At 37.3% G+C, this 24,944-nt stretch overlaps 1 protein-coding gene across 1 annotated transcript in view; it reads right to left on the reverse strand.

Moving 5' to 3' along the window:
• The window catches only part of LRRK2 (leucine rich repeat kinase 2), a 127,393-nt gene that overhangs the window by 19,133 nt on the left and 83,316 nt on the right, over positions 1 to 24,944 (reverse strand). The window contains exons 33-42 of the mRNA XM_081082367.1: positions 24,053 to 24,141; positions 17,964 to 18,151; positions 16,710 to 16,864; positions 15,548 to 15,694; positions 15,213 to 15,404; positions 14,449 to 14,595; positions 13,477 to 13,577; positions 8,768 to 8,958; positions 3,053 to 3,213; positions 429 to 599 (exon numbers count right to left, since the gene is read on the reverse strand). Coding sequence (XP_080938493.1) covers positions 429 to 599; positions 3,053 to 3,213; positions 8,768 to 8,958; positions 13,477 to 13,577; positions 14,449 to 14,595; positions 15,213 to 15,404; positions 15,548 to 15,694; positions 16,710 to 16,864; positions 17,964 to 18,151; positions 24,053 to 24,141 — 1,542 coding nt within the window. The remainder of the gene's footprint in view (positions 1 to 428; positions 600 to 3,052; positions 3,214 to 8,767; positions 8,959 to 13,476; positions 13,578 to 14,448; positions 14,596 to 15,212; positions 15,405 to 15,547; positions 15,695 to 16,709; positions 16,865 to 17,963; positions 18,152 to 24,052; positions 24,142 to 24,944) is intronic.

Consider the following 24,944-nt stretch of genomic DNA (forward strand, 5'->3'; position numbering starts at 1 on the left):
TTCTGAGCATTCTTCTAAATATACACCAAATAAAGCAATATTGACTTGGGATTTATAAAAAAGCCTAGCCTAGCCAGTGTTGCTCAGTGGTTGAGCATCTACCCATGAACCAGGAGGTCATGGTTCTATTTCTGGTCAGGACATGTGCCAGGGTTGCGGGTTCAATCCCAGGTAAGGGACATGCAGGAGGCAGCAGAGCAGTGATTCTCTCTCCTTTCCTCTCTCTAAAATTAATAAAAATATTTTAAAAATAAATTAAAAAGCCTAAAACTGCTACTATACTCATGTGATTTTTATTTGTATCACAGATGTAAGAATATTCATGCACTATGCAATTACCATCTGTGAAATGAATTAGGTACACAACTACAATTAAATAGCTTTTTTAAAGGATATTTTTTAATCCATTGAAGATAAATAAAACTTACCTGGTAATTTGCCTTGTATTGCCAATTCATCAAACTCATTTGGAAACTTCAAACCCTCTGCTATTCTACCTCCAGTTGTCAAAATGTCATACAGTAGTAAACCAAATGAATAAACATCAGCCTGTTGATTATAAATTACATTTCCTCTAGCAACTTCAGGTGCACGAAAGCCTGAAAATAAACAGATATATTAATAAATATGCCCAAACCAGAGCTCATATACCTAAGGAGACATATAATTAGGCATATATGCTAATGAAGTGTCTGGGAGATGAGTTCTAAACTAGACCATGTCAACTCAATAAGAAAACACCTTGATCAAGCAATTAACAGTCCTGTCCCAGGACATTTCACCCCAAGGTCGATCTTGAAGAAGAATAACAGTAAGCATTCTATAAGGAATTATTAAGTAAAGTTTCAAAATTAAAGAAATGAAACTTAATAGGAAAATAAATCTCTATTATTTTTCTCCTTCCAGGGAAGTGTTTCAAACACAGAAAGGGGCAGGAGGGCGATTTCTAGACTTCAAGTGACATTAACATGGCTAAAATTCTGCCTTCATTATTTTGAGAATGTGTGACTCTGCTCCCTCTACCCAAAATAAAAATAAAAATGAAACTATGTCTAAAACAAATAAAGTCCCTCTCAGGAACTTCTATCGTGTGGCCTATTGAGAAGCCTGCTCCACACCTACTAAAGTAGAACTCTGAAGGTACCACCCAGTAAATACATTTTCTTAAGCTCTACATGTTATCCAATATAGAGCCGAAATTGAAAAACACTAAACTAAATAACACTTCATCTTCCATCTATCACTTAACTCATACCAAATTTCCTGAAGGTATCTGAATAGGGTATTTTATTCCTTAGTTTCTTTTGCCTGGAATGTCTCCTCCCACTCCTTTTTTTTCCCCTTTTCTTCCAAGCCTTCAAGCTTATTTTGAAAATATAAACCCAGAATCACCTTCCCTAGAAGGAAGTCCTGATGGCCTACAGCTCAGGGAATCACTTGCTCCTTGGGGCTATCACCAGACTTTGAACTAGATTTCCTACTGACACTGACACAAGGCTTTATGATTATTTGCTTCCAGCCTTATTTCTCCTGGTGGAATGTATGCTTCTGGATAGCAAAATTTACACTTATTCATGCACATTCCAAAATTCACCACTAGAGTAATAGTAAACATACTTGGGGCAACTGCAATATGCCAAGCCTTGTTCTATTATATGCATTATTTCCTTTTTGCCCTCAACGACCCCATGAGATAGACATTATTTCCCTCATCACAATTTACAGCAATGAACACTGAGCCCCAGCGAGTGAATTTTGATGAACCCCAAATAGCTATTAAGTAATAGCACCCGTTTGGTATTTGGTAAACTGTCAATAAATTATTGCCAAATGCATGAACAAATAAATAAATAAATAATAAATAAATAAGGATCATTTTCCCTCAGAGAATTATCATAATAATAATGTTGAAATAATTGGGAAAATATGATTCATTGTCTAAAAACTATTTTTAAAGAAATAATTTTTCAGATAAGCCTGATTTAACAAATGCAATGAGTATATAAACAGTCATAGATCAAAATTATGAGCGATTTATAAGCTATGTCTTATTTTATTTCTTTCTTTTTCACTTTCAGAGAAGTATAAGTAGAACACGTTACATAATCTCTATTAGATGATAGTGAATAACCAGAGACTAACATTTTTATTTACCCAAAGACTGTTGCATTTCTATGGATGAGTTGAAGCCATCAGTCAGCAATGATCTCAGTCAACAGTACAATTATCACAGGACCCAGAACTGTCACCCCCAACAGGATATAGTATATCCATTTGTCTGAGTTAAGGTTAAAGGTCTCCAAGTTACTTCAAGTTGAAAGAATCCATCCCCTATTTATATCTTTAAAAATGTGGACACACTGCACTGTGGTCCCTGCCAGTACCTGAACTGTCTCAGAGTTATGAAAAAGAGTTTGTGAACCTGAACTTGGCTTGCTTCATGTTTAGGTAGGGGTCAACATTACCCAGGTTAAAACTTTTGCTGTTCCTTTTTACAAACATCTCTGGAGTATGTAAGTATTGTAAAAATCCAACTTTTAAAATAGAACTTGACAAAAAATAAATAGTCTCTCTTTTTGTTTTGTTTTCTTTCCCCTGGAAAATTACATCAGTTGATTTTTTTTAATTTTTTTTTTTTACCCTACAGAATACAACGATTAAAATTACAATGTACTAGCCCTGACCGGTTTGGCTCAGTGGATAGAGCGTCGGCCTGGGGACTGAAGGGTCCCAGGTTCAATTCCGGTCAAGGGCATGTACCTTGGTTGCAGCACATCCCCAATGGGGAGTGTGCAGGAGGCAGCTGATGATGTCTCTTTCTCTCTCATCGATGTTTCTAACTCTCTATCCCTCTCCCTTCCTCTCTGTAAAATAATCAATAAAATATATATATTTTTAAAAATTACAATGTACTGGTCACAGTTCTTCACACAGTCAGCGAGTGTCTGCACACAATGTGACAGGCTTCAGGGTTCTCTTCACGCTCCTGGCCTCACAACTGAAGACACTGTTGCCATCTTGAGGGAACTGTCAAGGAAACCATATCCCCCACCTGGTGTGCCCTCCGAAGTTTTGATGCCCATTCTGCAGCAGTACTGAGCAATCCCGTAGTCAGCGATCTTGGCGATGATGGCGGCATTGGGATACAAGGTGAAGAGCAGCACATTGTGGGGCTTCAAATCCCGGTATATGATCATGGCCGAGTGGAGGTATCTGCCAGAGAAAGGCACGGGTCGTCTTACTAAAATGTGATTGCGTCATTATAAGTTTGGTCAGGATTTTCTTAAATATGTATGTCCATTATGCAAAGCATTAAAAATTCTGTGCTGTTTGACCCTCGAAGTTAAAAGATATTGTAGAAGGAAGTCCAATACTATAAAGCAAACATATTCCTTAAAAATAAAGACACACACAATAACATCAAACCAGGTCAATCCTGATAAGTGATTTATACTTCAGCCACAACCATTTGAAACAAATGACCAGTTTTCGAGACTTTTCTTTCATATACCTTAAGAATTACTTAAAAGGAATTCTCAATTCCTTCAATGATCACATGAGTATTTTTACTAGTTGAAAATGTAAATATGTTTAATACGAGTTGATAGGATAGTGTTGTAATCCCCATTTACTTAATAGTTTTGCTTTTCTTAAAACCATACAGAAGTTTATCTCAGATTTTTACATTCTCTTTATTCTATTTCTCTTTTGATATTTATTTTTACTGACTAAAATGCTACTTAACTTTTGGAAAATATTTTCTGCTTTTCAATAGTAATCAAAATAGAAACACTTTTCTAGCTTTCAATTTGTATCCTTTTGACCTAACTTACTTTAAACCCGATTCCATTATAAATTAAGGTTGACAAATAACATTTTGGGTAAGACTTGGAATAAGTAAAACATTTTCTTGGGAAAAGTAATACTGGGTGATGTTTAAATCTTTCCTTTTAGACTGATCCATAAGCAACTAGAGCTGGACACTGACGATAAAGTTAATAAAACTAGTTAATATAAAAAATAAAATAAAAGGTTTTTGTTGTTTTTATTTTATTTTATTTTTTCCATCACTGCAGCCACTGTGGAAAGCATTATAGATTTAGCTCAAAAAATTAAAAATGGAATTGCCTTAGGGCCCAGCAATTCCATTTCTGGGAATTTACCTGAAGAAACCCAAAACACTAATTTGAAAGAATACACGTACTCCTCTGTACGTTGCAGCATTATTTGTAAAAACACTAAAATAAAGCTTTAATCTCAACCACATCTTGTCTATTCTGGAAACATGGCCTGGGGGCTACTACTGTGCTCCAGCTACTACAGTAAGTCAATTATTTCCCCTCCTTATATATTCACAAAATTCACACTTTCTCCACCTCTGTCTTCTCTCTTCCATGCTGTCAAATATGCCATAAATCTCCATGTAATCTTCCAAGTTTATCATGACCGACATTGTAAGAACAATTTTTCACAGTTCTTAATAGAGATAAATATAAACCCTTTGTTTGTTTGTGGTTTTTTGGTTTGGGATCACATTAGATTAGCAAATATTTACTCCATTATCTAGTACCAATCACTGGCAGAGGGACTAGGAGGAGCAGAAAGGAAGCAATACCCTGAAATTTCCATTGCATGATGGCCCAGTTGTATGCATCATTTAATTACATCAACTAATGCAGTAGAAGATTCCCTTCCCGGATGTAGTTAGGACAGTTGACATTAGGCCTATTCATTTCAGTATACGTATTTTTTGGCTGAAAAATAAGATAAATGTACTAATGAAATTGACCTTAACAATAAGGAATGGACATGAAAGAAAAATTTACTAAGGGCTTACTAAAAGGCCATTAGTCACCCTTGCCCTGCTGAAGAGAAAGCTGGGAGATTAAGAAGAAAAAAGTTAAAGCCAAGTAATGAATAATTGAAGAACAGCCAAATCCTTCATAATGCATGCCTCTTACAGAATATTTATAGAATACAGACTCTCAGAATTCTTCACAGAGGTTAAAAAAGTAGTTAAACTTAATTTGGAATAATGTCAGTGGGAGGGAAAGATTATCTGGGTTAGTTAAAATGTTCAATTATAGAATTTAATCTTTAAAAGTACAGTTTTAATAACTTTTAATAGACTAGCAAAATAACTTTTGAAATCTTAACAAGTGCAGATCTTGCCTTCCTAAATATATTTCAGCCACAATTTATGCATTGTGACAATAAGCATTAACAATTTTTTTATTTTAAAAATTAGTCTAAACACAGTCTTTCATTAATCATGACTATCACCAGTGTATCCTGAGAGGTCACGATCTAGAACAGCGGTTCTCAACCTGTGGGTCGCGACCCCTTTTGGGGTCGAACGACCCTTTCACAGGGGTCACCTAAGACCATCGGAAAACACATATATAATTACATATTGTTTTTGTGATCAATCACTATGCTTTAATTATGTTCAATTTATAACAATGAAAATATATCCTGCATATCAGATATTTACATTATGATTCATAACAGTAGCAAAATTACAGTTATGAAGTAGCAACAAAAATAATTTTATGGTTGGAGGTCACCACAACATGAGGAACTGTATTAAAGGGTCATGGCATTAGGAAGGTTGAGAACCACTGATCTATAAGGAGAAATGGGGACTCTAACAAGGTTGCAGAAATGTAGTGAGTGCAATGCTAGGGAAGCGAGAGGGACAAAAGCAAAGAGATAAGATAGCAAAGCAGACTCTCCCATTACACTGCCAATTTTTCAATTGCTAAGAGCAATATCATTTCTACTTTTCCCTCTTCAGCACCCAACACCAAGTCTTGAATGGAGTGGACTCCAGAAACATGTTACAGAAGCCAACCATTCATGGTGCTGTTGAGCGTCATTGCGGAGATGTTATGTGTGCGAATTCTAGAGGAAAATGAGTCCTCTGGGCAGACAACTTAGTGGAAAAAGAGGAATGGCAAATGCAAGGATAGACATGGATGTCCATGAAATGTCAAGACCTTCAGCATGGCTAGAATGTAGAGTCAGGGCAGCGTGGCAGGAGGCCAGGGAGGCAGGCACAGGGCATACAGAAAGAGTTTTGATGCTACACCAAGGAATTTGGATGTACTTCATAGACAGCCTGGAACAACCAGGAAATTTCAGGCATGATTAGATTTTTATTTTAGAAGAAATATTCTGATAATTTCCTGGAGGCACTAGACCAAGGCAGCAGCAGTAGCATAAAAATAAATGAATGGGATAAGAAGATAATGTCAACTAGTATAAAATCTGGTGGACAAATGGATACTTACTTTTTGGGGAGGGCGTTGGTCTGGATATGACCACAAGGATTTTTGTTGGCAAGTAGGAGATATGAGAGAAAAAGCAGGTTGATAGGGAGCAGAAGTAATAGAGAAAGTAAATTCAATTTTGAATGTCCTGAAACATGGGTATTTATGGGAAGTCTTCACTGGTAATTGAGAATTATGACGAAGAGCTCAAAGGAGCAGACTGAATTAAAGATGTACGTTAATAGTTGAAGACAAAACTGTGGAACAAAAAATATGTAATGTAAAGAAGTTCTTGTATGTCACTCAAAACAGCTCCACCATTTAAGGACTCCAAAGGAGTGTGGTTTCATTGCCTCTTTCTATCTCTGTAGTTAGACTCTATACTAAAATATACAGGGTGTCCCAAAAATACATACACACTTTAACAGCTGATGGTTGTTAAATGAAAATGAAATGTCTTAATAAACACTGTCTTTATAATTATTTAAAGTGTATAATACATGCATTTTGGGGGACATCCTGTATTTGGGAAGACAAACTTTAATGCTGAGTTTTACTTAGTGCTGGTGGAAGATTGATAGCTACTGAAATCTACTACCCTCTTGGGCACAAGATCCAGATGCTGTCTTGACATTATGCTGAAAAAAAATCAAGCAAATTAGAGGAAAATATGCTAAAACTTCACGAACTTCATCAGAAACTACTGGATTTGTTTTCTAAAGGAAGGTCTCAGAGAACCCGAATAAGTTATTTTAGAGAGGAGGTCTTTCAAACAGGGGTGAGTAATAAAAATAACAATTCTCCATGTTATAAAACCGCACTTTGGGGAGTACATGGAAGAATTAGGGTAAAACTAGGATATGGAGTTAGTTAAATCGAGCAACGTGACCGAGGCGGCTCTGAAACACATGAAGCCTAGTTGCACTTTATCTGGATTAATTTAACACAAGGTTCCCCCTGGTGTTCAAAAGTAGGTATAGCAACCCAAACCCAAATCTGCATTCCTGTTTCATTTATTGATTCTGTTGTTTTACAGTGGTTTCTGCACTCTTTCAGAAAGAGAAATCTACTTATGTTACACACTTATTATATTCCCTATATGTTACTAAGAGTTACATCCTCTTGGTTGGTTTGGTTTGGTTTAAGTTTGTGAGCTGTGTTTATTTGTTTTCCTCAGTGCCCATTCCATTTACATGTCTGGATACTGCCCAAAAGGAAGAGACACACTATTTCAGAAGGGAAGGAGATTTGTATCCACTGCGTGGCAACTATGGCGAGGCACTGTTTTCATCCCTCCCTCCCTCCCTCCTTCCTCCCTCTCCATCCAAGGCCAACACATATTTACTGAGGCCCCACTGCTCTAGGTGCTGGGGATGCAACCATGAATGAGATGCAAAGTTCCTGCTATTGTGACGCTTAGACTCTAGTGGCAAAGACAGACAATAAACAATTAAAAAAAAATAAAAACAAAGAATACCAGTCTGAAATGAGTGGTACAGGGACTAGAGAGACATAGGATTCAGGGAATCCTGTCTGAGAAGAGAACTGAATGAAATGAGAAGCGAGCCAATAGGATATCTGGAGTCAGAGATTCCTGGTGGAGAGATGAGCTGGTATATTCAAGACACCTCAGGGAGGTGAGGGCTGAGCACAATGACCAGAAAGTGAAGTAGGAGAGGGTTGAAAACAATAATCAATAAAAATATACTAAAAATAAAATAAAATCACAGATACAAAGTGTGTGAGCAGTGATTTATCCTAGTCCCTTTTTTCCTTATATATTCTTATTGATTTCAGAGAGAGGAAAGGAAGGGGAGAGTGACAGAAACATCAATGATGAGAGAGAATCATTGATTGGCTCCCTCTTGCATGCCCCACATTGGGGATCAAGCCTGCAACCCAGGCATGTGCCTTGAAGTGGAATCGAACTGTGACCTTCTGGTTCATGGATTGACGCTCAACCACTAAGCCACACTCGCCAGGCTATCCCACTCCATTTGACTCCAAAGACCACAGGCTCTCCACTGCTGAGCTGCCTCTCCGCGGCCGTCTACCTCTGACTGCAGGGTAGGTGTGCCTCGGAGACACATTATGATCCAGAACCCAGGTCACTCTAGTCCTTTTCAGAAAGATGGGCTCATCTTTGCATATTGTAATCATCCATGATCACTGACACTTTCCTTGATACTTGGAATGCTCGCCTGTAGTTTTTTAGAGGAAGCAGGTCAGTCAGTACAAGATCATGGGCTCTGGAGCAGGACTCCTGGGTTCCTACTCCCTACCACTAGCTGGGAGGCTCCCCGTGGTCTTTGTTCTCTTGTTTTATCAGATTTTAAAATTCAATCGGGGAAATGGTCGTTTTTCATCCCCCCCTTTTTTTTTAATGTTACTAGGACACATTGTTAGTGGGAAGTGCTATTCTCAGAGCCTTGGGAGGAAGTGTGGGCTAACACACGTCATACAGGGAAGAGAAAACCACAGGAGTGAGTAAATACCTCAAGCCGTCAGCCACATGGAGCGCGATCCTATGCTGCAGAGTCCGCGTGAGACTGGCTGTGTCCTGCTGCAGCAGGCGGTCCAGGGAGCCCTTGGGGGCCAGCTCCATCACCAGCATCCGGGGACGAATCCCAGCCGCCAGCAAAAAGACCAAGCTGGGGTGGTGGTGGTGGCAAAGCACCACCAGCTCCTGCAAAAGCCAATCATTTCAGAGGAACAGGACATCCGCTCTGACCCAAGTGTCTCCTGCCTTAAGTGTGTCCACACCCTGAGATGGATTTCGCTGGGTGATTCAATGATAGGAAACTGTTTCTTCTGTGAGCTTTTTTACGTTTCCCACATTTTTTTGAAACTATAGTATGAATTAACATTTTAAGTTCTATTTTTCTTTTTGCTCTGCATTCATCAGAACATTTAATTCAGGGACAGGACACACCTGTGGTCACGCTAACAGATCATGTTAACCTTCTCAGCGCCAGGTTCTGAGTAGCCACCACTAATCCACTGTAACTGCTTTGCAAGGTACAACCTGCCTGTCGATCTCTGATTTGATGAGAAACATTTCATGTCTAAGGCCACAGAAATCTATGCTGTGGCCCTCTCCTCAAAACCCCACAGGTGTAGATGGCTTCACTCTCTCCTGAACACTCCCTGATGACTTCCCATACTCTTAGATTAAAATTCCACATACTGCTCGGCATGCATGGCTTAGAGGTTGGGCGTCGACCCAGGAACCCAAAAGTCATGGGTTCCAATCTGTCAGAGCCGCATGCCCAAGTTGTGGGCTTGATCCCCAGGAGGGGTGTGCAGGAGGCAGCCCATCAATGATGTTTCTCTCTCAGGGATGGTTATTTCTCTCTGTCCCTCTCCCTTCCTAAAAAGCAATAAAATATCTTTTAAAAATGTAATGTATTACCAGGTTTATTCATGGACATTAAAAAAAAATCCTATGCACTTATATAACCTTCATGGCCTGGCCTGATCTCACCCCGGCCCACCTCTCAGACCCCATCTCCTTTCTCTCTTCTTTTCATTCACCACCCCTCTGCCATGCTGGTGTTCATTCAATCCCTGACACCCACCCAGCTCCCTCCTTATAGCCATAGGTTCTCTGCCTTTGCTGATCTCTCTTCCTAGAAATCCCTTCCTGCTTCACAGAGCTGAAGGCTTCTTGCCATCCAGATCTTAGCTCCAATACTCTCCCTTCCTCAGAGTGACCTGTCTCAGGTCGCCCTTACTAAAGCAGTCTCCACCTGCAACAACCTCTTTCCAATCCAAGAAGTCAGAGACGCCATTTTAGCTTGAACAGAGAGCTCTCTGTTCTGATACCATTTTTTTTTCTAGACCACATAGTGCGAAACTTCATCATCTCCTTAGGATACTGCTGCTGTTTTAATTCCACATGCTTCATTCTGCCTATTTCACTTTACTCTGAAACTGTAATTTCAATGAAATGGATAGCTTAGCTGATTTTAAATGGATTCATGTTTTCAGCTGTGATTTCTGCAGAAGCTCTGCTTGTTAACAACCAGCTTCAAAGATGGGACGTATCAGTGCCAACTGCATCTATCAGGAAACCGACGTGTGGAGCAATCTGCCAGCTGAACGAGAAAGGCTGAATGCCCTGAGAGGGGCTTTGCCAAGGACAAAGGCTTCAGACAAAATCTTTGAAGATTAAAATCTTTTTTCTCCCATGTCTGATTAGCTGAGTTGGTGAAAACAAGTCAAGTTAGCTCTATTTTCTTTCACAGGCAGAAGCCAAATTTTCTATTCTAGAAAAGCAGCTCTAGAAAAGAGCAAAAGAATGTAATCGATCAGCCGCAACTCCTGACCACTGGCAGAACGACCCTCAAAAGGTAGCACCAAACACTAAAATGTTTTCATTTGATTTTCTTTTCTTTTTTTAAATATTAATTTTGTTTATTTTTAATCCTCACCAGAGGATATGTTTTTATTGATTTTTTTTTTTTTTTTTTACAGAGAGAAACATTGATGTGAGAGAGAAACATAGATTGGTTGCTTCCTGTAGAGATGATGCTCTAACCAACTGAGCCATCTGGCCAAGGCTCCTTTTTTTTTTTTTTTTTTTAATATATTTTATTGATTTTTTTTACAGAGAGGAAGGGAGAGAGATAGTTAGAAACATCGATGAGAGAGAACCATCGATCAGCTGCCTCCTGCACATCTCCCACTGGGGATATGCCCGCAACCCAGGCACATGCCCCCGACCGGAATTGAACCTGGGACCTCTCAGTCCGCAGGCCGACGCTCTAGCCACTGAGCCAAACCGGTTTCGGCTCCTTTTTTTTTTTTTTTTTAAGAAGAAGCATATTACTCACACTCTACTGTTTCTTTTCTTTTCTTTTCTTTCTTTCTTTCTTTCTTTCTTTCTTTCTTTCTTTCTTCTTCCTTTCTTTATTGATTAAGGTATTACATATGTGTCCTTATCCCCCTATTGCCCGCCCCAACTCATGCCCTCACCCCCCTGTTGTCTGTGTCCATTGGTTAGGCTTATATGCATGCATACAAGCCCTTTGGTTGATCTCTGCCCCTTAACCCCTCCCCCCCTTCCCTTTGAGGTTTGAGCATCTGATCACTGCTTCTCTGTCTCTGGATCTGTTTTTGATCATCGGTTTATGTTGTTCATTGTAATCCACAAATGAGTGAGATCATGTGATATTTATCTTTCTCTGACTGACTTATTTCACTTAGCATAATGCTCTCCAGCTCCATCTATGCTGTTGCAAATGGTAGGACTTCCTTCCTTTTTACAGCAGCGTAGTATTCCATTGTATAGATGTACCACAGTTTTTTAATCCACTCATCTGCTGATGGGCATTTAGGCTGTTTCCAAATCTTAGCTATGGTAAATTGTGCTGCTATGAACATAGGGGTGCATATATCTTTCTGATTGCTATTTCTAGTTTCTTGGGGTTTCTATTCCTTCTACCATTTCCTTGGTTCACCTAGCTGTCCATGCACTAGTCAGTCCTGTATACATTTTTTGGGTTCTGGTTTTCAAAGAGTTCCCTGAGCACATTACCGAAAATTTGAAACATACATTGAAGACTAATGACTTAGGCTGAAAAATCAACTTATATAACAAGTTGTTTATTAGCTATTCTTTAGCAGTGGTTCTCAACCTTCTGGCCCTTTAAATACAGTTCCTCATGTTGTGATCCAACCATAAAATTATTTTCGTTGCTACTTCATAACTGTAATGTTGCTACTGTTATGAATCGTAATGTAAATATCTGATATGCAGGATGGACTTAGGCGACCCCTGTGAAAGGGTTGTTCGACCGCCAGAGGGGTCATGACCCACAGGTTGAGAACCCCTGCCTTAGAGCTATAGTGTGACTTCTAGTACTAATAATTAAAATTACTCCACAGTATTTTGCACAGACACAAAATTATTTTTATTATTCAGAGTAACTAATATATTGTAACTGTGCCTTTTCTAAGTTATTTAGATTCAGATTCAGGCACAAAATATTTTTTTAATGAATCAAGGGCAAAAGAAAAAATGAACAAATTCAAAAATATAATTGATTTCTGGTATAAGATGGCAGATTGGATTTTATCTCTCTTCTCACCCTGTCTCCCTCCCTCATTCCTACTTTCAGGAAATTTAGGGCACTGCTATAGGGTTAAGCCTCGGACTGACCTGTTGGCAAAGCCACAAACAAGTCCCAGCTTAGAGGGCACAGCTCTCTTAGCATAATTAGGCTTGACCTTATGACACTCCCTAGATCTTATCTGGGAAACTAATGGGCTGAGGGAGATATAGCAATTACTGCCAAAACAAGTGAAACTCACAAGAACATTGTAACTATGGTGACCACTACCTTGTTTACCTCTGGCTATAAAATAAAGGCTCAGCTTGCCTCTGGATCTCTCTCTCTGTGGCCTCAGCTGGGCACAGGAACATCCACCTAGACACAGCTTATTCTCTTTGTCTGTCATTTCTTCATCCTTCACTGCCCTCACTCAGGCTTTTGAACCCTTGGCTGAGTTGACTGGGCACAAGGAAAAACTCAGAAAAAAAGAAATAAATCCCCCCCCAGTACTCAAAACAAGAGAGGGTACTGGAGTGACCACTCTGGTTATGCATTCAACATCCAGTCACCCTTCTTTCTTTCTAATAATACCTTGTTTCTTGCTGGGGTATCCAACCTTCACCCATGCAGCCCATCAACTTTAGGGGGAACTGACCCCATCTCCAGCCTTGGGATAGGTAGGGATACTCTAAGTAATACCTTTGTTAACGTAGTGATTGGTTCAGTGACACATAAGCCCATCAGCACACAGCATTACCCTGAACATAAGTGCTTGTTGAGAAAAGAAAATGTGATTTAATTGAGGCCAAGAAACGTTTTTAAATGGGCTACTGTGCATAAATTTTGATTCCTTTGAAATACAAGACCTCAAAAGAGGTACCCTTTTTCTTCTGTACATGTAGTATATAACTATGAAGCCTGAAAACAAGAATTATCAGAAAACTGTCTTTTCTTTGTTTTCAACAAGATAAACACAAAACTTTTTTCCTCCATGAAGAGAGGACAACGTGGGATTTCATGATTAAACTAAATAAACTTTGGGGGGAAACATGGTGATCATTTTGCATTTTCACAAACATGTGTAATACAGGAGTTCTAGGAGATTAACAGTGTATGGTTGAATTTGGTAATGGTATTGGATTTCTTACCTGTCTTAACAGTCTAAGTGATGTATGTTTATTAAATATCTTTACAGCCACTTCATCTCCTTCGTAGGTTGCTCGATAAACTGATCCAAAACTGCCATCACCTTTTGAAAAGAAAGTACAAAGCACGTAAGTTAATCTGTCCAAGCAGAAAACCTGAATTGTGTCGGGTGTAATTATACCTGTTGCATACTTGAAGATAAATCGGCCCACTTGCTTCATTGAATCAAGTCTCCTTTAATGATGCCTCTTCTTTCTTCTGCTCCATAAACTAAGATGGGCCTATAGGTCTTACCCCTAGTCTTTCTGTCTTCCATCTACACACTCCCCACTCAAGGACCCCATCCACTCCCTAACTTAATCGATCCCTACAGACAGGATTTTCACAATTTCACAAGCTACCCACTGAACTCTGTGTTGGGAGATTTCCACTGACATGCTCCTCCAAATCTCACATTCCACCAAAAGGCACATTCATTATCTCTTCTCCAACCTAGTTTTTATCCCACCTTCCATAGCTGATAAAAACAAAACTCTTTTTGTGGTCAAAATCTGGAGTCAAAACTGAAAAAATTATCATAGCTATTTGCCCAATGCCTTGCATCAAAGCTAACTGGTAATCCACTTTGTCTTTTTTGAGACTGAAAAATGGCTGTATCACTCATTCAAAAACCTCTTTATCTGCCTTCCAAACCCTGGAAATTAAAGAAAGTGCAAGGATATATTTTATAGATATATGTGCTTCCATGCTAGTCTCATCCTCATCTCAAACCTAATCTACAAGACTGTGTGCAAAGCAAATTCTAGATCCGAAACATTAATTTAAAATATATCATTCCAAAAGGGGGAAAAAACATTATGATAAATATATGAAAACACCAAAAAATCATGATAATACAATTATATTTGAAAATTTTATAGATTACTAGGAAAATGCACCCTACATTTTATTCTCAAACTAACAAAAATAGTTACCTAAGAGAAATTCCGGAGCTTGTTCAAATTCCAATTTATCACTATTCAACATAATATTTCTAGGCAGGTCAGCCAAAATCAAGTCAGGAGCAATCTGGGATATTGGAAGGGTGAGCCTTGGTTGATCTGGATTTACTAGGAGGTCTCCTGAGAAGTACATAAAAGAATGCATATAAATTTGTGATTATGACTTTCACAAGTTTTCTATTATTTCTACTCAGTCTTTTAGGTTTTCTTACCACTCCTATTTTTTTCTAGAAAATTTGATAAAGTTTTAAAGGTTAAATTAATACCTATCTATTGTAATTTAAAACTTATTCCTAGGTTCACTCATTAGAAAGCAGAATTCAGAACTGCCTTAGACTATCCAACATCTGACTAGGACATTATCTATCTTTTGCCACATTCGTGGAGCACTTATGACATGGCTGACATGTTGCTAAGTTATTTCCATGTATAATCTATTTTAATTTTTATAATAATTGTATTAAGTAGTTTTGGTTAGTAGTCCCATTTCACAGATGAAGTTATGTTGCTCATGTGGCAATATTCATCCTCTAAAACCAACATTCCTTTCAATTTAGAATACATGCTCTTATGGGTAACAAATATAATCCATTTTCCTGAATTTTCACTATAATTGAATGTAATATACTCTAACACATCTCCCATGGATAAGAATAGTCTCTACATTTATAACAAAACTCACTTTACAAATATTGAGACATCACTTAAAAACATCTGTAAGTTGCATCAACACATACCTTCTTCTGCTTTCTTCATCAAGTCATCAAGTAAGATTTTTTCATGTTCTTCGCCATCATTAAAACTATATAATGCCCATTTCTTCAACAAAGTTTCTCCTTCACCACAAATATCAATCTCCAATAACCCAGGAAACCATTCTTCCATGAGAGAATCAATGTGGTCCACAACTTGTCCCAAAATAATACAGCCTACATAATCCAAACAAGAGCTCATCACCGCCCTATTGGAACTTTATTCTGTCACAAAGCTAACAAAGAGAAGCTATAAAGTTTGTTTTTAAGTTTAGATTTCTTTAGTGGTACAGTTCAACGTTTTGAATTAATTTCCTTACCTTTTCTACAAGAAGGAACTGTAATTTTTAGGAAACTCTCTGGATGATTATCTAAGACTTCAGATTCTACCAGGCAATAAGCTTCAGGAGACCAATTCAAATAGATGCCTTGTCGCCAATACATTCTGTTTGGGCGAAGTGCTCGTTCTGAAAGAAGTTTAAATGGACCCAGTTATACCCATTAATTATTAACTACCCCATAAATTAAAGGTGGGGGAAAACTGCACCCCCCAATTGACAGTAATAGAGATATATTTGCTTTGAAAAAAAGTATTGAAATAATGATTGTTAGTCCTCATCTTAGGTATTAAATATGATGCTAAATATTTTATCTTTAATTTTGCAACAACAACAACAACAACAACAAAAAACACACAACAACACAAAATGTCCAGTAGATAACCTAAGATAGATTTCAGGTTTATGGTGTTAAGTAGTTTAATATGTGTAACAGATGAAGAAAGAGAATCAAAAATAAGTTCTCTTTAAAAAGAAGCTGGTGGTCATGCTCAAATCAAAACTTTCTGAATGTTTTAATGCAATGTAACTATCTAAATGCTGGTTAATCGCAAGCAAGATATGATTATTTCAGAATATAGCAACAGTGGCATCATGTTTATTCTTTTTTTTTTTTTTCTTAAACTCCTCAGGGATTATGCAGCAGAATAGAGCCACTATAGTCTCTATGCTGAATGGTCTGAATGGTCAGGATGTTACAAGTCATTGAGTAAAACTCTCTGACTTTGCAGTGCTCATTCCTAGTTTTTCTTTGTTCTCTCTCTCTGTGTGTGTGTGTGTGTGTGTGTGTGTGTAAGAATGCCTGTGTGTGTATGTTTAAACCAGTGATTCTTGGTAATCCACCTTTTAAAAATATTGCTTCTAATCTGCTTTGGCATAGAAAGCAAACTATTCATACATATTTTAAATGTGTCTAAAATATGAACAAATGGGCTTCAAGTGAGGACCTGTGGAATTTTCTTCTTGACAAATTGTTACACTTATTTGACCACATGTCTTTATATTGGCCAATATGAAGTTGTATAAGCTTATTTTCTGATTTTCAGGTGCCTTACAAATAAGTAAGCTCTGTGAAAATTGCATGTTATTTTTAATGTATTTTCCCCCTAACTTCTCTACATATTGTCTTCATTAAAATACTTACCTCTACCTGAAAGCATGTAAGGTGAAATTTCAAGTAATCGATTGATTAATCTTGACCAAAATCCCATTGGAAAATAAGGCATTTCATATAGTCGAATGATAATTTCAGAGTTCTCACAATGGGGGAGCTCTATCACAGGCCTGTGGTCAGACAGACTAAAGGGAAAAGGACATCGCATCATTACATAGTTTCATAAAACACCCAACCATGTTGACCAAAGTGCTTTATGACTTGAAGTTGATGAATTGAAGATAAATATTCAAAGCAATTGCATGTTTTTCTTTTGCTACATACTCTTCCTATTTTAAAAATCCAATGGCCCAGCTATTGCGGCTCAGTGGTTGAGCATCGACCTATGAACCTGAAGGTCACAGTTCGATTCCTGATCAGGGCACATGCCCGGGTTGTGGGCTTGATCCCCAGTGTAGGGCGTTAAAAAGCAACAGATCAATGATTCTCTTTCACCATTGATGTTTCTATCTCTCTCTCCCTCTCCCTTCTTCTCTGAAATCAATAAAAATATATTTTTAAAATTTCAATGGTTATTTAATCAATTCAAATGCATGCTCAGATGTAGTAGAGCATGAATTTTTTCAGTATTCTTATTTATACTAATAAATAAATTGTTATAATTGGTTATGCACAAACAAGTATCAAGCAAGGGATTATATAAAACTTGACAAGATTGCATGTCCAAAAAAAAGTATATATCTAATTTTAGAATCAGTCACCATCCATCCAGCAATGCAATTTGCACTTTTCAATGTCATATTACTTTCTAACATTCCTCAGGTGCTTCTAAAGCAGTAAGAAAAATTTCTATAATACTGGGCCAGAAATTAGCCCTCCATTGTTTCCCCTCTCCTCTCAAAATTCACTGCCACAAATTCTTTTAAAACTCTGATAAAAAATCACTGTCTCCCCAGAATTTGTCTGATAGAACTCTCTCATTACTGTGTAAGGATACACACACACACACACACACACACACACACACATCTCCACTATTTACCTTTATTAAATAAACAGTTGTAAACCAAATAGTAATTATAGACATGAAATAAGTCATTCTGTCTTTAAAATGTCAAATGTAGTGTTTTCATTAAAAGTGTTTTGCTTCAGAAGAACGTTTACACAATAAGCAAAAATAATACTTAGTACATTAATCATAGATCAAAGTTATTCTGATAATTAAAACAATATAATAGATGGTGAGTTTCTATAGGGTAGTTAAATGTTAAGTTTTTGGTTTACCTGCTTGGAACCAGCAAATATTCTTCTCCTATTGGCAAGGCAATCTGAAATTTTTCTAGGAGTTTGAAGTACTGTTGTGTGTAGTTCTTTGGAAATCTCTTTTTCTTTGAAAGAAATTTTTCCACACTTCTACGTGAAATAATTCCTTTAGGATATTTTGGACCGCCTTCTACTTTCTCTGTCAAAATCTGAAAGATTTACACTTATAATCACTGGAATTTACTTTGTGAAAAGTTTTGAATTTAATGCATTTTAGTGAAAATAATCAGAAGAATTGTAACACTGTCAAATATAACACAGGACCTAACTTCCCTAACTAGCAGCCATGTTACTTAGAAGCCAACTCCCCACACAAAAAAGCATCCACTCAAAAAAAAATACCCTCACAAAATTATTAAATTAAGGAATTCAGATCTGAAATTATGAAGATCCTCCAAAGCCAATGAAGCTCAAAGCCTTCCCCAGTTCCCATCAGCAGATCAATCTCATACCCTGCATTCTTATTACAGTTTCATTAATAATATATTACTAGGGAAATTATCTTCCAAACTATGTTATCACTAATGGTTTCTAATAAAACTTTCACTATATATTTATGTGGTAGAAGGTGTTTTTCCTCAATGAGAAGAGAGGCAGTTTAGTACAGTTTACTAATTTTCAAACAAAGGCACTGCTCATTTTGCTGGACTCCACTCAGAGTCGATATCTGTAGGTTTGGGATAAGGCTTGGGAAACTGCTTTTTTAACAAGAAACCCATGTGATTCTAACATGGAGACTTTGATCATCATCACAGCAGTTAAAAACATAAGTCAGAAGAACCCAAGTTCAACACAGGCTCAATTTCTAGTTGTGTGACCTTGGGAAAGAGTACTTAATGTCTTCAAGCCACAGTTTCCTTGTCTGTAAAATCTATATATATATAAAAGCCCAAGCGAACATTTGACCTTTTGACCATTCTTCCATTCAACCAGTAGCTATGATGCACACTGACCACTAGGGGGCAGACACACAGGCATGGAAACATGGAATGGACTGATAAATCTCAGAGGGAAGGGGGAGAGAGATTAACTGAAGATCTTATATGCATACTAGAGGCCTGGTGCACGGATTCATGCACCGGTGGGGTCCCTTGGTCTGGCCTCCAGGGATTGGGCCAAATCTGTGCACTGGGACTTCGACATTTCCGGGGGGATCCCAGATTGTGAGAGAGTGCAGGCCAGGCTGAGGGACCCCACCAGTGCACGAATCTGTGCACCAGGCATCTAGTGAGATAATATAAGTAACTGTCTTTACATATGAAAACATGCTCAAAGTCACTAATCATCCAAGAGATGCAAATCAAAACAACAATAAGGTACCATCTCACACCTGTCAGAATGGCTATCATCAAATCAACAAATGACAAGTGCTGGAGAGGATGTGGAGAAAAAGGAACCCTCATGTACTGCTGGTGGGAATGCAGACTGATGCAGCCATTGTGGAAAAATAGTCTGGAGATTCCTCAAAAAATTAAAAATGGAACTCCCATTCAACCCAGTAATCCCACTTCTGGGAATATATCCCAGGAAACCAGAAACACCAATCAGAAAGGACATATGCACCCCTATGTTCATAGCATCACAATTTATAATAGCTAAGATTTGGAAACAGACTAAGTGCCCATCAGCAGATGAGTAGATTAAAAAACAGTGGTACATCTACACAATGGAATACTATGCTGCTATAAAAAAGAAGGAATTCTTGCCATTTGCAACTGCATGGATATATCTAGAGAGCATTATGCTAAGTGAAATAAGCCAGTCAGAGAAAGATAAATATCACATGATCTCACCCATATGTGGGATATAATGAACAACATAAACTGATGAACAAAAATAGATCCAGGGATAAAGAAACACTGAACAGACTGTCCAACCTCAGAGAAAAGTCTGGGGGGGAGGGCGGGGTTGGAGATCAACCAAAGGACTTGTATGCATGCATATTAGTATAACCAATGGATACGGACACTGGGGCGGTGGGGGCATATCCTGGGGGGCGGGAGTGGCATGGAGGGTCAATCAGAGAAAAAAGGAGACATATGTAATACTTTAAACAATAAAAAAATAACTGTCTTTAGATTGCCTTGAGATTTCTGACATATAGTAAGTCCTCATGTGTTAGCCATTACTATCTACATATTCCTATTCATTTTACTTAGCCAAGTTCATTTTTAAAAGAGGTTTGTGCTTAATTTCTTTAGTAGATCTATGTTTAAGGGATACTTAAATAGGAGCAAACATTATTTACATAATGTAGTTGTCTGAAATGTTGGATTGTAAAATCCTTGGGCTCAGGACTTTTCTTACTCATCTCTGTATTTCTATTTTATACAGATAATGTTTATTGAATCAATAAACATAATGATATCCAACAAAAATGTATAATGAGTTGTTAAAGAGTAAAAATTATATTTTGATGTCAACTGTAATCAAAAAATAATTTTTTTAAACAACCTATATTTTGGGACATATCCCATATTGTATACTTTATAGATGTCCCAGATCATTCTTACAATTTAGGTGGTAAAAAGAATTGTTTGGTGTGTTATTGTTATTAAGTGACTATAACCTTGTCTAACAACTCGTGCTCTGCTACCAACCATATTTTATATTTTCTCTGTAGCACTTTGTACCACCTGACATGTAAGTGCTTCTTATTGGTCATTTCCTCCCATTAGAATGTCAGCTTCGTGAGTATAGGGATGCTGTCTTATCTAGCACTACAGTCCCAGCACCAGAACAATATCTAGAACATAGTTTGAATAAATAAGGTTAGATGGGTGGATTTTGAGAAAATGAAATTTGTAGCATTTTATCCTAGGGTTAGATTTATAAACACTGCTGTCAAACCACTTTGTCTGAAATCCCAATGTATAATTTTGGATAAATTATTTTACCTCCCTGTCACTTAACTTTTTCACTTTCAAGATGAGAGTTAATACAGTACCATTTAAGAGGGCTGTTCTGAGAAGTAAATGAGATAATCCTTGGAAAGCACACAGTAACCCGTGTATTTAGGCAAGCCATCCTTATATACTTATGCTAATACATTTTACTTAGACCAATTGGTTTTAAAGGAGGTTTGTGCTTGCATATATATATATATATATATATATATATATATATATATATATGCCACCATTCTTTGTGGTAGTTTCCAAAGATGGACATATCAATTCCTTCTCTCCCTATACATGCATGCTGCTCAGTACCTCAGGAAGTGAAGTCCATTTCCTCTCCCCTCAAATCTGACCTGGCCTGGGGTTGCTCCATCCACTAGCATGTGGCAGAACTAACATTACACCAGTTCTAGGCCTAGATGTTAGGAGAAGGAGCCACATGAGAGGCACACAGAGGAGCACCAATGCACCAAACTGTGAGCATAGCCTTCTTGGACCCTCCAGCCCAGTTCAATGAGGAAAGCCACTGGAATGACCCTGGCCAAGGCCTTGCGGACCAGACCACTCAACTGAGCCTAATCAACCACAGATCGCTTAATAAACACAGCCGACATTTTAAGCCTCCAAGCTTTGGGGTATCTTGTTAAAAGGCAATAGAAAACTGAAACATTATCTTAATTTTGTCACTTTAAAAGACCTACTAATATTCCGTCAGCCTAGTAACTTATAAGGCTTTCGTAAGCCCTTTTGCAAGTAATGAGAATTTTTCAAATTCCTTCACACGTTACCAAGACTAAATTGCCATGCGAATTTTTTAATACTCCACCCGATTAATTCAATAAGCCCCTTTCATATCTTGTATCATACAGTTAAATGAGTTTTGTAAACTTCTCTGTGTGTTGATGGAACCTTCTTTAATAAGTGCAGTGACCTAACAGCTCAGGGCATATAGAGGGAGGGTGGGCTCATTAGCACTTCTGCACCATGAAATTAATCCTTTCCTTGTTTGCTGATTCATGCAGGCAAATATCCCTATTTATTTTTCATGATGGGTATTGGACAAGTCATTCTTGTTTAAACTTGATTATTTATAGCTTTCATTCTTTATAAAACTCAGTGAAAATGACATTGCAATTCACTGTATCAGCATAAATAGAATTGTGCTATTTATTTTTTAAGATAATAAGAAATTTAAATTATCATTTTATTGACCTTTTAGGCCTATATTTTAAAATAACTTGGAGCTATTCAAATTCTTGAATTGGTTTTCACTTAAATTAACATGTTTACAGTCTAACCATTCTAATGAGATGAACTTCCATGGAGTTTCAACTTAATTATTCTATAGAATTATCAGAGAGTTTATTGTGGTGATGGTGGAAATCTGCTTTTGCTAATAGATTATGATTTGCATACAAACCACTTCCTTAATCCACCTACTCTAATAGTGTCCACATGTGTGCAGCTTTCAATGTTCCTAGTTCACATAGAAAAATATAACTTCTGTGTGCAACATCCAGCATTTTCTTGACTAGATAGAGCGTGATAGCATGCCACTAGGACAACAAAATCTTCAGGGTTGAATATTTAAAACTCCTTTTGCTGTTGAGAATGCATCTACTGCACAGATTTTGTTGCTGTTGATTAGCTCCATACTGGCACACTTTCCAAAACTGCTTAAATACATCTGTATGCTTTTGAAGATTTTTTTTTCATTTCCTAAAATAATAAGCTTTAATCACCTAATGTGTCAAATATGAAACTAGCTAACATATACTGCTCACTTACACTGAACTAGAGAGGCAATGTAGAAGTTAAAGTTGTTACTATCCTTATTTTGTAAGTAAAAAAAAAAACACAGGCTTAAATCATTAAGAAATGTCACAAAGTAAGTTTCATAAGAGATTTGAGTACAGGTCACAATGGCTCAGAGTTAGTACTCTTGACCAGTCACTTTACTGGCTCCATTATCATGGAGCAGATGAGTACAATCACACTTTCCATGGCATATGTGCAGAAGGATAAAAAGCTACCTAATAGTAGCTACCAAAATAGTCATTGCTACCACATTACAATTGATTGCCAATTAAAATAATGTTTCAATATGCTCTTAAGTTCTGTGTTATAAGATTTAGATCCAAATAAGTTTCTTTAGTTGGACTTTAGGAACTATCATTCAAGATTAGCTGAGGGAATTTAATTACCATTATAGTTTAATTGGAAGAGAGACTCCTAATGTAAGAAGATATAATTATTTAAGGGATTCTGGGAGCCACATGCAAAACTATAAATTATACTCATAAACCAAATAAATGCCAGTGAATGCAGATGCTAGAGACATCCTCCCTGAGCTCACCTCTGTTTATGAGGGTGATTTTGCATCCCCAGCAATATGTGGTAATGTCTGAACACATTGGTGGTGAAAACTAGGATGATGCTACTAATATTTACAGGGTAGAGGCCAAAGATGCTGCTATTATCCTATAATGCACAACAAAGATTTATCTGGCCCTAAGAGTTGCTGTTGAAAAAAACCTGAGATGGTGTGTTCTCCCTGAGTGACATTCTGTAGCAAACCTATGTTGATGGATTGTTATAACTAATTAATATAAACTCAACGGTAATTATCAATAGAAGAAACAATTTTCCATATTAAATATAAATGAAGAAAAAATAGCTATTACTACTGCAATCCAAAGTTTTCAAAAATTGTAAGCATTTAGAACTCAAATCATTTCTCTCAAGAGTCAAAATTCCCCTCCATGTTGTCTAGATAGAGGTTTCACAGGCTCAATGATCCAATTTTCTCATATATATTTACTCCAAGGATTTTCACAAAGTTTTCATACAGTTGACTATCAACCAAACCAAAGATATGATCAGGATCTAGGAAAGCGCCATGGAACTCAGTGGTACAAGCATCCGTCATTACAGACATTAAAGGTGTGAAAGTAAATTCTTAGGTACCTTCCCTTCTTCCACAAAGCTCTTCTTTAAGTAGTTTTTTACATGAAGTGCCCTATAGTTTTCTATATTTGCTGTAGTTTCTATCTTAACTGAACAGCAAGTCTACAATGTTCAATGCTCTGGGTGCCATTTATTCTCCTTTCCAATCATTACCCCCATGTCACAAAAATATAAGACACCAACCTGTGCCATGACTTTACAAAGCCACTTGGGTTCCACAAAATATAAGTTACTTAACTGCAGTGCTGGGTCTTGAAAATGAAGAAGGACCCCTGGAGTAAAAAAAATCAAACAATGAAACATGAAATCTAGAATATACAAACATCAAAGAGCAGGAGAATCTAGTCCAACCTCCTCATTGACATGTGCGACAATGTCAGCATGGGCATCCTAGCTCTCTAGCCCTAACATCCAATATTATAAAGAAGCATTTTTTAATGATATTGAGTGATCATGTATCAGCATATTTGAGACAATGCCATGTATTGCAGGGCATCTATTTACAAGCAAACAGAAATTCATAATTTTCCTTTTGGCTTTCTAAATATGCAATACAAAGACACATTTCATTTTTCAAAAAGAGGTAAGAGACACAGAATATCCTAGGAAGCTACTGGTTTAAGAATGATGGAAAGAAGGAACAGATTATAATCAACATGAAAAAAAAATTTTCATATAAAAAATTATATGAAATTTAATAAAATTTCATATTAAGTTATATTATTTATAATTTAACAAATTATTTATACTGATCAAGTACATAATTGAGAGTTGTTATGTATGAGGTCATGCTGACAATATGTGAAATAACAGAGCAAGATCTGCACTCATAGCTGCATCTCAGGCAACCACTGATTCTCAAAGTGCCCCATTAGACCATTCCAATAATAATTCTCTTCTCCAGTAGGCAAGCCACTTCCACACACACTAAATTCATTTGATACTTTGAAAGGATGTGCCTTATACTCAGGCTTCCACAGCTCCTGACTAGTACAGTCAAGACCTGGAACCCACACATTTTAACTTTTGCTTTTTCCATTGTTGCCCTTAGATGGTTTCCAATGTTTTTCTTATG

The sequence above is a fragment of the Myotis nattereri genome (genome assembly GCF_964212035.1).
Source record: "Myotis nattereri genome assembly, chromosome: 2".
Taxonomy (NCBI): domain Eukaryota; kingdom Metazoa; phylum Chordata; class Mammalia; order Chiroptera; family Vespertilionidae; genus Myotis; species Myotis nattereri.